The following is a 15,604-nucleotide window of genomic DNA, read 5'->3' on the forward strand; positions in this document are numbered from 1 at the left end:
GTATAAACACCTGAGCTTTGGCATTTAGCTCAATAGCTTCTTATAGAATAAGGAACTTCAGCCTCCTGGCTGGAAAGACCATGACCACCACTCCAACTCCCTTCCTCTTCACATTTGTTACAGTCCTCCAGGTTTCCTGATGTTAACTTTGGGTCACTTTGACATATGAAAGGTGACCCCTCAGGGATGAGGGTATCCTATAAAAGACTCTCTTGCATTACCAGTCAGCCCACCCCCTCCCAGTACTGTTCCCCTGTATCAAGGAGAGAATGGGAGCTGTGGACTGAAGAAGCCCCTGGCAGGAACCTGTCTTCCCCTGTGCAATCTGAAGGCTCCAGCCTGTTTCAGCACCAAGTTCATCAGTGACCTCCCCATCTGGAGCCCAACGGGATGGATCTCAGGGTGAGTTTTTGTTTGCTTGGAAATGACATCTGATGTATCGCTGGAGGTGTCGACAGGCTGGGTAAATAGATAGAAGTTCAAGTGTGCTCCTGAGCAAATGTTGCATGGGAAAGGGGGTGGGGTCAAAGGGCAGCAGAAACCACATGTGAGCTGAAAGGGAAAGTCATTATTGAAATGCACTCAGACAGTTTGTAGTTTAAAAAATGGCTTTATGTTCCGATATGTAAAATAAAACGTCCATGCTATGTAATAAAACACTTAATGCTCCCCACCACCTGTATCTAATGTGGCTTCTAATAAAGATTTATCTGTAGTATATATAGGTTTTATCTAACCAGTTCTTAGTTTTTACATCAAAAGGTGTAATTAAAAAATATTAAATAGATGTCTTTCCAAAAACCCTCGCAACATTCATTTTTCTAATTATTTTGATTGTAAAAGCAAAGCTGCAATGGACATGTGGCCTGCCTTGGTGATATATATTTATATAATATATAAATAGCTATTCAGCATGCAAAGAGTGTAGTGATTTCCCAAATTGGATTGCAGAGTCCACACCAGCCACACATATAGCCTGGTGATGTCGGATACTGGTGAATTGGTTGAAAACATCCATATCATTGCCTGGGCTTAGCTTGGTTCAAGAATCCTTCTCGTGCTTCTGGCTGAGCTCATGAGCTGAATTCTTTGGAAGAAGTGAATGTTTTCTCAACTCCCATTTTTATTTCTGTTGGGTTTCTTCCCTCCAAGGTGGGGATTCTCCAGGAGACGAAACTCTCTCCAAGCAATGCCTGACTTTGGCTCCACAATAGCCTCCTCTTGGCACATCTGGGTGAAGCTTAAATTACTTGAGTGCTAATTCTGGGATGAAGATGGAGTCTGAGAGATGAGGTTCTCCCGCTCGCATGGGCTGCAAAGGCTGGGGGATGCAGTGCCAAAAACTGAGCAGCTCTAGGAGATGCTCTTGATCACTTCCTTACTGGCTTATCTCTAAACTGAAAAAAAAAAAAAAAAAAAAAAAAAAAACAACCTAGAAAAAATTATGTTAAGGTACTTGTCATCTCCCTGACCCTGTTGGAATCCCCTGTAGGTTTTCCTTTCTTGGATTTCCAAGGGGATCGTGAGGAACCAAAAACCAATGTTATGGAAGGCTCTTTCCCAAAACTAGCCTCGAGTCAGATCCAATCTATGCCTACAATCTCCCCAAACGGTGGTGATCCCCCCCCTGAAATATCATGCACATTTCCCTCTGGAACTGCCCAGCCCCAGGATCGTGCTGTGGAAACCTGCCAAAGACACCCCTTATCCCGGCCAACCCTCCCACCCCAACTCCCACCCTTTGGGCACTGCCAGAGGTGTGCCAGGCGTGGATGAACTATAGGCACTTCGTGGGTCTCTGTTCTTCCTTCGTGAAGCGGCCTTAGGAGCAGGTCAGAAAATAGGTGCTCTCCAAATGTACCCTTCCCCCCTTGGAAATGCACGACTGTAGGTTTCTCTATGGTGCAGGCTACTCCCCCGGGATGAACACTGGATTAACATGTCCTGGATCAGTAACACTGTCTGTCACGGTGGGTGCGTCCCCAGAGTCACCCGTCAGTCCAGTTCTCTACGGTCCCCATTCCTGAATGATACTGTAAGGAGGACTCCCTGGACAAGGAGAAGCTTTGGGAGTACAGGAATTCGTTGGCAGTGTTCAGGTGCGGGGAGGGGGGTTTCCTCTCACACACCGGGGGCAGCCCGCGCTCTCTCGGAAACGAGGTGGACGGCCCTCGGTCTCGCGCCTGGGCCTGGGAGAGCTGGTTGTAGATGCTGAAGTGAGCGTTCCCCGGCGGCTGGGAGCTCGGCGCGGACACGGAGGGGAGCCGGGGCATCATAGTGGTGGCCGTAAAGTGAGCAGGGAAGGGCTGGTAGGGCACAGTCTCCATGGTCTGAACGCTGTAGCCGGTGTACGGCGCCACCGAGGTCCACATGTTACAGCTCAGCGGGGGCGGGGGCAGGTCCTCCACGGCCGACACGCCGGCCATCTCGGCCCCAGAGCCCGAGTACATGCAGGCTTCCCGGGGAGCCACCTCGCTGCAGTAGGAGGGACTCAGCATCTGCTGGTCGTAGGGGGGCGGCGAGCGGAAATAGTGATCTTCTCCCACCGAGGAGGAGGCTTCCAGGTAGGAGCGCTTGCAGGGGAGGTCGAGGTGCCTGGTGCTGTCTGCAGGAAGACAAACGCAGCATTAACGAGAGCCTTTCCCCGGGACTAGCTCCGGCCCCCGGAGTCCCGCGTCCGAGAGGGAACCAGGCGGCCCTCGCCTCCCCGCGGGGGCTGCTCCCGCGGCTCCGGGGGGGAGGCTGAGACGCAGCGGGCAGAGTGGGGGAGGAAAAGTGCGGGGGCTTCACCAGCGCCTAACCGGGGGCCCGAGAGCAAGACTGGACCTCCCGGTGAGGCCTTCTAATTTCAGCTCCAATCCTCCTCCAACTGTGCCGTGCTTTCAGGGTGAAATTTAGGGGAGAATATTAAAGGAGATGTCATGTTTTTGTTGCAAAGGTGTACAACCCTTGGCACCCAACTGGGAGATGGCCGAACAGAACCTCAAACTTCTGACCTCATATCCCTTGTTTTCCCCTTGTACTAAAACTGGCTGGAGAGGACTTATGGACAGAGCTGCCCCTGTCCCTGGAGCTGGTTTACGAGAGAACGGCTTGGGCTGCGTTAATGTGCACTAATCCAGGCTGGACTTCCCGAGGGTCCTCCCTCAAACATGTGCACTTCCCCTCCAAACTGACCACTCTACTCCCATGACCCCAGATAGGGCTCAGGGTGCTTTTGTAATAGTCCCTCTTGACAAATTCAAAAATCCCTTTTCAGGTGCTTCTCTGTGTTCTTCCCATCCCTATGAAAAAGACTCTATATTAACCAGTGAAGACTATAGACATGTTTCAGGCCCCAGAGCTATAGAAATGCAAGTGGGAGGAGGGGAAAACTGCTCTAAAACTCCTTTGCTTTCTCAGCCACCCAGCATGCTAGGCAGAAATCTGGAGCTGGAATGAACTAGCAGCGTGATGTAGCCATTTTCTAAGTGTTGCTTATCTCTACCTCTCACCCCTTTCTCCTCAGTCTCTTACACACACACGGTATTACAGAGCTGTTTGGATCCCTATGTAACGATCAGCAATTGAATTATGCTGATGCCTTAAAGACAGCCATCCCTAGTCTGGCCCAAGTTCTGTTGTGAGAAAATAACCTAGATGTCCGTCTTGCTTTTCTTCTGAGACACCAAAGTTTTTTCACAGAGAGCAACTCATTGGTTTTGTGAGATTATTAGAAAAAGGCAATACTATCATTCCCATTCCACAGATGGAAGAACTGAAGTCTAGCAAGGGTTGAGGATATGCCCTGAGATTGTAACCTAATCCTAAATTCTCCAGAGATCTCAGTAGGACTTCTCTGACCCCTTTATTTTACATAAGACTTAACCAAAATCATACAGGCATCCCCAAGACTGAACACTGAACCTAGGACATGATAAATGTTTCCTGATTGACTGATTAATTAAATATCAGAGCTGGAATTTAAGCCCAATCCCAATTCAATGTCCTTTGCACTAATAATACCACCATTGCTTTAAAAGGTTTCATCTTTTTCAGAAGGTTTAGAAGGTGTAAAAGTCTCTAGGACAATGCCTTTTGTCACTTCCATTCCTAGACACCCACCCTGAGTCATACATACATCCCTTACGGGTACATTCATGAGCAAATTGGCTAAAAGGGGCAGATCTGGATCACCTGCAATAATAGGGGTAGGATTATTACTAGAAGCTTGGGATCATGGATCTAAGGAAGGAAGGGAATTAGAGACCAATCAGTCCATTTTGCAAAAAAAAAAAAAAAGGAACTGAGACTCAAGGAAGGACCAACTCAAGATCACAAATCTAGGAAGTGTGAGTGTCAGAATTTAAATCCAGTTCTTCTGACATAAGAGCTATTGCTCTTTCATTGTCCCACACAGGGACATAGTAGATAGATCACTGGCCTTAAATACTTAGCAGCTGTGTGATCCAAGGCAAGTGACTTAACCTCTCAGTTTTAACAGGGATAATAACAGATCCTACTTCATGGAGCTATATAAAGATCAAAAGAGATCACATATATAAAGTGCTTTGCAAGCTGTAAAGTATTTTTGTTGTTGTTGTTGTTTAGTCATTTTAATTGTGTGTGACTCTTTGTTGTCCCACTGGGGGTTTATTTAGTAAAGATAATGAAGTAATTTTGCTATTTCCTTTTGCTCATTTTACAGATGAGGAAACTAAGGCAAACAGAGGTAAGTGGCTTGCCCAGTATCTGGTGCTAGATTTGAACTCAGATCTTCTTGACTTAAGAGTTGGGGCTCTATCCATTATGTTGTTTAACTGGCCCATCATCACCACTTATATAAAGTTTTTTTTTTAATTATAACTTTTTATTGACAGAACATATGTCTGGATAATTTTTTGCAACATTATCCCTTGCAATCACTTCTGTTCTGACTTTTCCCTTCCCTCCCTCCACCCTCTCCCCTAGATGGCAAGCAGTCTTATACATGTTAAATATGTTATAGTATATCCTAGATACAATATTATATAAAGTTTTTAAGTTTTGTGAAATAATTTATAAATATATTCTCTTTTGGTCCTAATAACAATCCTGGGACGCAGGTGCCATTATTTATTATCCCCATTTTATAAATGAGGAAACTGAGACAAACAGGATTAAGTGCCTTGCCCAGCTCTATAAATATTAGTAATTATGATTCTTCTTTTTCAGTCTTTGACTGAGATTTTCCAAGAACCTTATTCTAATCAAATGTTTTGGCCTGCTCCCATATCAAACCTTTGCCAAGAGCCTCCAGCACAGGGCAAACTTGAGTCCCAAACACAGGCAGCCAGAGAAACCAAGGGGGCAGTGATGTCTGGTGAGGCTCAAGAAACAAGATGAAAAGGGAGAAACAGCAGCTGAGAGTAAGGGGACCCAGCTGGGACCAGGGGAGCCTTTTATGTAGGTCCCTCTCTCTCCCCAGTCCTTACCCCATTCTAAAGTGATGAAGAGTGAGCAACTAGAATGGACCTGTGAAGGGAAAGCTCTAGCTCTGGCTCTGGGAACTTGTTTGTTTAAAAAAGTACTTTGCTATCTTTTGATAATGTTATTTTAATATATAATGGTTCAATATAATAATTTCTTTTGTAATTTTTCTTTTATGCATTTAAAAATATGATTCTGAGGAGGGGCTCATAGGCTTCAGCACTTGACCAGAGGGGTCCATGACACAAAAAAAACCTTAAAATCTCTGCTCTAATCAATCAGTCAATAGGCATAAATTAAGCACCTACTATATGCCAATCACTGAAGATGTAGATAAAGAATCAAATAATCACCATTCACAAGGAATTTACAGCTTCTATCCCTCCCTCCTTCCTTCCTTCTCTACTTCCTTCCTTCTCTCCTTTTCTTTCCTTCTCCCCTCCTCCCTTCCTCTCTCCCTTCCTTACTTCCTTCTTTTCTTCCTTCCTTTCTTTCTTCCTTACTCCCTCCCTTTGTCTTTCTTTCCTTCTTCCTTCCTTCTTCCTTTCCTCCTTCCTTCCTTCCTTCTTTTCTCCCTCCTTCCTTATTTCCTTTCTTCCTTCTTCTTTCTCTCCTTCCCTCCCTCCTTCTTTCCCTTCCTTATTTCCTTCTTCTTTTTCTCCAACCCTCCCAGGATTTCAGTTCTGAGAGATAGTCACTTACCCCGTCTCTTCAGGCAATGATAGAACAGCCCTGAGTCTCTCTGCCCTGGGAAGGTGTTAAGGGGTAGCTCTTGCCCTTCGGCGGCAGCAAATTGCATATGTGCCCCATTCTCATACTGATAGTGCTGGAGCGCTTGATGGGCTCCATGTAAGGGGCTTACATCGGGCTTAGCAGAAAGCTGAGTGGAGACAAGTCTCTGCCGCATGATGCTCTTGGAAATCACTGGATATTCTTTGCTATAAGAGGGAAGGGAGAAGGGAGAGAAAGATAAATAAAAACTCTTTCCCACTAGTAAAGAGTATCTGTGTTCATAAAGTATGTTCACACTATTTCATTTCATCCTCAGAACAACTCAGAAACAGGGCAGAATACTGTCAAGGAAACTGAGACTTATAGATGTTATGTAGCTTGGGTCACCTAACTCATAAGTGACCAATCTGAGACTCTGGACTCCTGGGCCCTTCCCTGAAAAATTATCCTCCACCTCAAACCCCTATATAATTGTTGGCTATGTTGGCTATGAACAACTGAAGACAGGGCCTTTGTCCTCTCACACCTCTGTAAGCGAGCCACACGCAGGTCACTGTCATCACTGCCCCGAAATCCTTTGGCAAATGGGTTGTTCTCGATTTTCAGTTGTGTGATCTGTCCAAGAAGGAAACAGAAGAGTTACTGACATAGTTACTTCCTAGAATATACTCTTAATGATTCAGAGTCAAGGCACCTGCTTCATGCCCTTTTTAATTTTTACACATCTCACATCAAACTGTGAGTGTCTATTATAAACAATTTGCTTTTCTTGTTAAAGGTATAATTAATCTATTCTATAACTTTTTTCTCATTAAATTTTCTTATTTTGGAAAATGTAATTATTTTTCATGTTATGTTATCAGTTTTAATTTCTAATAAATATAAATATATCTGACCCAGATAACCAAAAGCTCTGTGGAGTCCTTAATCATGACTTCATGTTAGAGAGAGAGAGAAATGGATGAATGCCTGGGGTAAAGGAATTTGAAAGATTTTAGCCAGTTCTGTTTACAAGTCATTTCCTCTGTGGTTAACTTTGGATCTTACAACAAGACACCTATTTATTCCTTTTATCCAAAGGGATGAATGTTGGAGTGATGCACCCTGCCCTGTCAACCTGTAACTTTCAAAGCTGTCCTACTTGTCAATGTTTCAATCTGGACTTTCTTTTGTTCTCTTTTCTTGCTTGTTTCATTTCATAGCCATCTCATAAAATGTCCTTTTCTTGGACAAATATGGATTCAAGGGCAGGAGTTATGTAGGAGACCATCCCTTCTTGGTCTAGCTTTGAGAGGCTCTTACTAACTTTCCCTGACCTCAATATCCCATAACTCCATCTTTCTTCATTTTGTGGGGAGGGCTCAGTATTGTTTTAGCAGTGGTCTGACCTGTCCATTTTCTGCTATTTCCATTGCCAATCTAACACCTTCTCTCCACAAATAACCTGGCCCTACATTACCATTTTGTTGAAGAAATGGGATACAACTCTGGAAGAGAGCCAAGAATTCCCTGTTGGAAAAGTGCTTGAATGAAAGTAGAAATTCATCCTACCTGTCATTATAAAGAAGTAATGGTAGCCGTGATGAATACAAGAACACCCAAAGGTAACAGGAAAAAATGGAGGGAGAGAAGAACAAGTAAAGATTCTACGCTGGGCAAGATCAGTGTACCTATTTTTATGAAATCATGGGGAAAGTGGATGCTAGATCAAAGTTGTTGTTCAGTCATTTTCCAGTCATGTCTGATTTCATGACCCCATTTGGGGTTTTCTTAGTAAAGATACTCTTTGCCATTTCCTTCTCCAGCACATTTATAGATGCAGAAATTGAGGCAAACAGGATTAAGTGACTTGCTCAAGTTTACACAGTAACTATCTGGGATCATATTCGAACTCAGGTTTTCCTGGTGCTCTATCCACGGCCAAACCTAGCTGCCCTCACTGGATCAAAGTGCTCAGACTCAATTAGCAAATCCAACATTCCAGAAGATCTGCGACAGAGAAAGATCCTCTGGTCCCAAAGGAGAGTCCCAAGTGAGCAAGTCTCAAATATCCCAATCTGTTGAGTTTGCTCAGGGATCAGCCATTTCAAAATAACCAGAGAGAAGTAAAGCTGTCTTAATTATCCTTGCCACAACCCACTCACAGCTTCTCCCAAATCCCTAAGTCACCCAAACCCTCCTTTTATAAGAGTATTCTACTGCCTCAAGCTTAAGAGGTCCCAGCTCCATTGTCATATGGGAGCTATTCAAAGCCCATGGTTCAAACCAAAAGGAACTAGTTTAACTCTGCAGACCTATCAGAGGAACCAAGGGATCCAGGACACCAAAGTTGGCATCTACTCGTTCCCTATGGCATCGAGAATAAGAGCAGGAGATTTGAGGAGGAAGGAAGATTTATAAGAGAGATAGACACAGAATGAGCTCAGCTTGCCCATTCTGACTAATTGGAAGGAATGGAGCTGCCAGCCCCTGGGGGCAAGGTTCTCTTCCAGTCATCTTTCAAATGGGCAGATTCCCTACTTCTTGGGCATTTTTTCCTCAGTCTACCTCCTCCCCAGCGAGCTGTAGCCAGAGCTAGATCAGAATTACTTCATTCAAAATGAAATGGATAAAATCAGGAGAACAATTTCTGCAATAACTAGTCATACTCCAAGAAAAGAGAGGGGGTAAAGAAAAAAAAATTGAAGTGAATCCACCCCCAATCCATGCCCAATGTTTCTCAGTGTGTGCCTTGTCTCACTCCCTAAGTGAGACGCTCCTTGTCTCACTCCCAAAACATAAAGTGTCATGTTTTGCTTCAGATTTCTGATTCTTCCAGGTCATTATTAGATTTGCTTGCTGATCTGAGAGGCACCCCCATGGCTGTGGGCCCTGGCTTAGGTGGCTTTTCCCACTATCAGAGGAGTCTTATAGAACACAGACATAGGCCGGATGGATCCTTAGGGCTGATCTAGAGTAGGGGAACTGACACTAGGAAAGAGACTTGTCTAAGTAGAGAACCAGAAACAGGGCCAGGTACCCCTAAAGGCTTCAGTGAGAACCTGGTGTCCTCAGCGACGCTTCCTCACTCTTTTGGGTTATGTGCCGAGACCTTAGGTTTCCTCCGTTCCATGCCAATGGCACTGCTCAGCCTGTTCCCTATTAACAGGGTGGGTGACATGTCTGGTCTCCTGGATCCCTTCCCAGGACAGGGGCAGGCAGGATGCGGGTTGGTAATCAAAGCAAGCAGGAAGAACGCTCGCTCTACCTTGTGGTTCTGATAGGAAGTCACCGAAATGAAGGAGGTCTCTGGGAACACATGTGTGCAGAAGGCCGTGTTCTTGGAGCCAAAGGCATTGTTCTCATCAGCCTTCACGATGTGCAGCCGAGGCTGGTACTTGTGCATGGAGTTGAGAATGATCTGAAAAAAGAAGGAAATGCCATGAGCATCTTGAAGTCTAAGACCTGCTTTTCCTGCAGATTCACTGCAATTCAGTGGAGCTGGGACATGAAGACAACCAATTGATTCAGAATGAGGTAAGTAGAAGCAGGAGAACAATTTCTATAATAACTGTTATCATAAAGACAAACAACTTTGAAAGACTTAAGAACTCTCATCAGTTTGACAACCATCTCCAACTGCAGAGGATTGATGATGAAGCAACGTACCCACCTCCCAGAAGAAAGGGGATGGACTCAGAATATAGATTGACATGACCATTGGACATGGCCACTGTGAGAATCTGTCTCTTCTGACAGTAAACATCTATCATAAGGGCTTTGTTTTTCTTTTAACAGTGGGAGGGGAAGGTAGATAGAGAAGAAATAAATGCTTGTTTTATTAAAGAAAGGACCAACAGAGCAGTCCTTGTCCTCAAGGAACTTATTTTCCCCCAGAGAAATACAACATGTACACCAATAAATATAAGTCATTACAGCCTGTAAGGGAAACAAAGGACAGAGATCAGACCAAGGGAATCTAGGGATGTTTGAGGAAGAAGAAAAGTAATAACTGAGGAAGATTTAAAAAGGGGACAGGGGGCCCTGAAGAGAAATGACAACATGGTCCAAATCACTAGTAATCAAGAAAAGCACATGAGAGCAGGTCTGAGGTTCCACCTCACTCCTGTCAAGATGGCACAGATGAAAATGACAATTGTTGGAGGGATCTTGAAAGGCAGGTACATGAATGCATTGCTGTTGTGATCTCAACTTGGTTCAACTATCACGGAAAACAATCTGAAACCATATACAAAAAGTCACCAATCTGAGTAAACTCTTTGATCCAGTATTTTTTTTTATTCATGTACCTCAAAAAGATCAAAGACAGAGAAAGGTAATAAATATACAAAAAATTTATTCCAACACTTTTTATTGTGACAAAAACTGGAAAAAAAAAGTGAATGCCCAATATTTGAGAAATAGACTGGGAAGAAAAGTGTTATAATAACGCTTTTATATTATTATACTAAAAGATTATTATGAATATGAATTTAGTGCCTCAGTTGTAAAGTGATTCTAAGGCCTCATAAAAGAGATGATCCCTGAGCTGAATAAGGAAAGATGAGAGGAGATGGGGGATGGGGGTCATGGGGCATGGCCTGGTAAGGACCACAAGGTGAACTGTTGAGTTCAGGGAACAAGTTCTGTTTGCGGAGTAATGGGAAATGAGACTGGAGAGGCAGGGGGGAAGTCATCGTGGAGAGCTTTAAATGCTAACATAAGTGTGCATATTTTGCTCTACAACTAGTCAAGAAACTCATTAAGCACTTGCTAGGAGTAAAGTACTGTTAAGAGCTGGGGGTGCAAAGGTGGGCAGCTGAGAACTCAAAGAAAATCCTTAACAGAGTTTAAAATGCACCAGTGCCAGCACTAAACCGGTGACCACACTGGCTGCTCTCTCTCCCTGAGGGGGCCAACACAGGCTGGGTGGCCAGACCGAGCTTCTGCTCTGGGCATTCTGCTCCATAGAATCTGGCAGTAAAACTATTCCTCCCCCTTCCCTTCATTTCTGCTTTTCTGTCTACTCTCTATCTTGTTTTCTCCTTTTTTCCCCTTCTTTCCTCATTCCCAGGATCAGTTTGTTAAATTGTAAAGTGAGAGATTAGATTATTTCATCTCTAAAGTCCCTTCCAGCTCTAGAGTCATGTTTCTATGAACCTTGGCCACAGTTTCCTCATCTGTAAAATGAGAGGATTGGACCTCTAAGATAAAAACCTCACACTTTAGGTATAAATCTGTGCTTCTACATATCTCATAAGCCCTCAGTTTCCTAATCTGTAAAATGAAAGGATTAGATTGAGTAATCCCTAAAATCCCTTTCAACTCTAAATCTGTAACCTTGAGTACCACTCATCCTAGTCACTTCCCTCTTTCTGGAAAAGAAAGAGAACATTCTAAGCCAAAAAAATCTTGTTGCCTCTAAACCCTCAGGATTTTCTTGAAGAGAACTTCATCCCCAGGAAGTAACAGCTGTCATTTCAGGGCATAGAGCAGAATTAACTCAGCCTAAGATAGAAGGAGACAGATAATCAAACTCTGGGGTCAGTTACTGACCCTGTCACATCAGTTACTTCTTCAACTCAGTTGAACAAGAAGGATGTCCCAGGCCGAGGCTCTTGTTCCCAAGCCCCGCTTTAGCTCCTCTGGGACTTGGGAGTCCTGTGGGTCACAACTCAGCAAGACTCCAAGTATAGAGAGTGTCCAAGCTCCCAGGAGTGTCCTTCAGTAGTTACCACTGCTCAAACCTGCTTCATCTGGCCTCGCTGGGCTCTCCCTACGGTAGCGGCTGCATTATGTGCCATTAAAATGCATTTTTTATTGTTGACATTTGCCAGACACCCTCCCCACCGGAGGCTAGACCAGGAATTTGGGGCATTTTATCAGCATGTCTGTAACCATTTAACTGCTGGTCATGGCTGAGGTAGGCTGGACTAGACCTGCCAGAATCCCTTCCCTTTTAAAGTTCCTTTTCCTTTAACTAAGTGCCATTTTCTAGATCTTTATTCTCCAGCTCCTGACCCCCTCCAGAGGGGAAGGCAGGTCCACCAAGGACACCCACTAAATGCTGAGTATTCTTGAGGAGTTTAACCCCTGAGAATCTGACTAGCACCAAGGAAAAAAGGAACACTCCTCAAAAACACTCAGAACCAGCCATAGCAAGAGACAAGAACATCTCCTGAGAAGCTTGGGTCAAGGTTGGTTGAAGAGATAACTTGACAAAGAGGGATCCAACTCAGACAGCCAGCAGCAATGGCTGTAGGACAGGGAAGCAGATTTAGGCCAGAGGTTGAGGAACACCTCAGCATTAGAGCCGCCTTAAAGACCCATAGGCGATCTTAGGAGGTACTAAGTATTGCTCAGGAAAGGTATTCCAACAAAGTCTAGATAACCCACATTATCAGAATTCCACCTCAGCTATAGGTCAGAGGAGATGGCCACAAACTCCTGTATAAAAGGTTCTCTACAATACCATGAGACATCAGGGGAAGACTTTAATAGAGAAACAAGGGGATGAGAAGCGAGAGACAGCATCGCAGAGTAGTCAAAATACCAGCCCTCCCAGAAAAATATCAGGTTCAAATCTTTCTTATCTCTGATACAGACTCTGTGACCCTGGAGGAATTATTTCATTTCAATGCTCTAAGACTATAATTTAAGACTATAGACCAGCTACCGGTTTGCATTGGCTGAGGTGCTTCCTCACTGAGAGCTCCCAGGTCTGTACAAAAACAAGGAGGAAGGAGCTTCGAAATGAGTAGCACAGTACTTTGACTGTGGGTCAGGTAAGCCCAGGGGGAGGGGGCAGCCTGATCTTTGTCCTTCTTGGGGATAGGAGAGAAGAACAGCCCCTTGAAAGGCACAACAATCTGTTGTGCAGAGAGATGGTCTAGGGGCAGTGGTTTATCTGCTTGGTGGGAAGAGTCACCAGGATACAGGGAAAGGCCAGGGGTTGGTAGCTGCCATGGGGACAGCACTTCCAGTAGGAACCAACATTCAGCTAGCCCAGCTAGTCCCACTTCTGCCTCATCTGCTCCTGGAATATTTCCTTAACTAACCCTTGCTCACAATCCCCAGTTAGTCAGGGCCTCCCAAGTGTACTTATGTAATGATTCTATTTAGCTATTTTCACTGATCACACATCTCTCTCTTTTGCTTCCATATATATAATCTTTATTGTTTTCCAAGTGTCTAATGCTTAGCATTGCAGCTCTTGTGTTCCTATATGGTTCCTCTGGTTAACTATGGTCCCAATGTAAGTTATTGTTAAACTATTATCAATAGTGTCAATCTTGAATGTAGCATGCTGTCTATCCTAATGAAGGAAGCAGAACCCTGAATGTCTGGGAGAAAGGACCAGACTAGACCTAGAGGATTATGGAGTGGAAATTTTTAACTAAGATCCATTCTCCAAACAGGGAGTTGGGGTAGCAGTGGGGGAGTGGGTCTGGAGGAATGTCAGTAACTTATTAAATAGTGAAAGAACAAGCCTTAGATTCACTGGGGAAATTGGGGTTAAAGTTCTCAAAGAGAGACAGAGAAAGAGATAGGAACACAGAGACCACCAGACAGCTAATCAGTCAATAAACATGTATTAAGTCAAACTAAGACCTGTTGAAGACCTTGGCTTAAAAATAGGCCAAGGTCTCCCACTGCATCCAGGGCCATCTCCAGTCCTCCTGATCTATATCTAGCCTCTGGAACCAGATGGCTCTAGGGAAGATAGGAAGACTGATGACCTTGCACAGCCCTCCCTCACTTAAATCCAATTTATTTGCATGTCATGGCATCCCCTTCCTGATGTCATGGAAATGAAGGACAAACAACAATAGCAACGGTTAAGTGCCTACCAGGAGGACATAAGAAAGATGAAAGGGAAAGAAAGGGAAGAGAGACTGAAAGAGAGAAAAAAGAAAGAGAGAAGTCAGCTTGCTTAGGGAAAGGAACACTGGCATGGAGGTCTGTTCTAGGAAATTGTTAAGGAAGCAGAGGAAAGGAGGGATATGATCGGTCTTTATAGTGCTAGATTTCCAGCCTCCTAGGCTAGCCCAAGAATCATCCAAATACCTAAGGCTCTGGCCCTGAACATGAAGAGTTTGCAAAGTGAAAAGGTCCAGGCGAGGAAGAAACTGAAGGCCAGAGTTAAAGCTTCTTGAGTAAATTATTACCATGATTTATTTAAACTATTTTAAAAAAATAAATCATGTGCTTCCTAAGAAATTGTTATTTCATGCTGTTTATATTGAAGGTTTAACTCTCTAAGCTCTGAACTCAGAATTAAGAAAAAATTATTGGAAGTTAAAAAACAGAATATCAAAAAGTCTGTGTTATGTATTCAGAAGAGAATAAGTTAAAAAACAATAACAACAATACAAAAAACAAGCTATCCGGACTCAGCCCTACTGGCTTACTCTTAATCTTTTGTATGATCTAATAGCTTTTCTTATGTGACTTTTTAATTCACAGCAGATTAGATGTAGAAAACCGAAGATAGGGCAAGGTGTACTTTCCTGAAAATATCAAGAAGTGATATGATAGGGGCAGCAAGATGGAGCAGTGGAGAGCACACTGGCCCTAGCCTCAGAAGTTCAACTCCAGCCTCAGACATTTAATAGCTGTGTGATCCTGGACAAGTCACTTAATCTCAATTACTTCTTAAATATATATATATATATATATAAAACAGCTAGATTGAGATGAATGAGAAGAAAAAAAAAAAAACTATGAAAAGCAGTCAGAACTTACAAAGTAAAAAAACCTGGGGCCATTTAGTGGAAAAGCTCTCCATATACTCTGCTGTTGAATTAATCATTCCAATCATGTCTGACTGTTCTGGACCCCCATTTGGGATTTTCTTGGAAAAGATACTGGAGTGGTTTGTCATTTCCTTTTCCAGCTCATTTTACAGATGAGGAAACTGAGGTAATTGTCCAGGGTCATACAGCTATTAAGTTTCTGAGGCCAGATTTGAAGTGAGGAATATGAATTTTCCTGATTCCTAGCCTTATGCTCTATCCATTATGCTACTTAGTTATCCATAGACTATGTGGCTTTTACTAACAGATAATGAATATTCATAATAATGACCGCAAATGCAGGATTAGTGATAAGTTACATATATACTACAATGACCAACCCAGTTCATTATCAAATATTTTTCCCCTTATCATAGCATGAACACTGTTTACTAAGGTTTAGAAGAGCTGTGATCTGTGTCCATGGAGAGAAGACCCACTGACAAAATCAGTTCCTCAAAGTATCAAAATACTAATGATCTGGAATCTTAAAATAGAATCAAACTTATGTTATTATGAACAAACTTACTCTGGCTGAAACAACAGGAACAACTATCATCTACTTTAGAAAGAATTCCACCCATTAGTGTCAAATTTTTAAGATTTTTGTACTTGGTGACAGTTTTCTGGATATTTCATTTGAATTATTT

At 43.4% G+C, this 15,604-nt stretch overlaps 1 protein-coding gene across 1 annotated transcript in view; it reads right to left on the reverse strand.

Annotated features, from left to right (window-relative positions):
• Positions 1-596: 596 nt before the first annotated feature.
• The window catches only part of TBX4 (T-box transcription factor 4), a 51,582-nt gene continuing 36,574 nt past the window's right edge, over positions 597-15,604 (reverse strand). Inside the window, exons 6-9 of the mRNA XM_031966527.1 lie at positions 9,428-9,580; positions 6,707-6,795; positions 6,151-6,386; positions 597-2,605 (exon numbers count right to left, since the gene is read on the reverse strand). Of these exons, the coding sequence (XP_031822387.1) occupies positions 1,989-2,605; positions 6,151-6,386; positions 6,707-6,795; positions 9,428-9,580 (1,095 nt within the window). The 3' untranslated portion in view covers positions 597-1,988. The remainder of the gene's footprint in view (positions 2,606-6,150; positions 6,387-6,706; positions 6,796-9,427; positions 9,581-15,604) is intronic.

This window comes from Sarcophilus harrisii, chromosome 4 (assembly GCF_902635505.1).
Source record: "Sarcophilus harrisii chromosome 4, mSarHar1.11, whole genome shotgun sequence".
In the NCBI taxonomy this organism is placed as follows: Eukaryota; Metazoa; Chordata; class Mammalia; order Dasyuromorphia; family Dasyuridae; genus Sarcophilus; species Sarcophilus harrisii.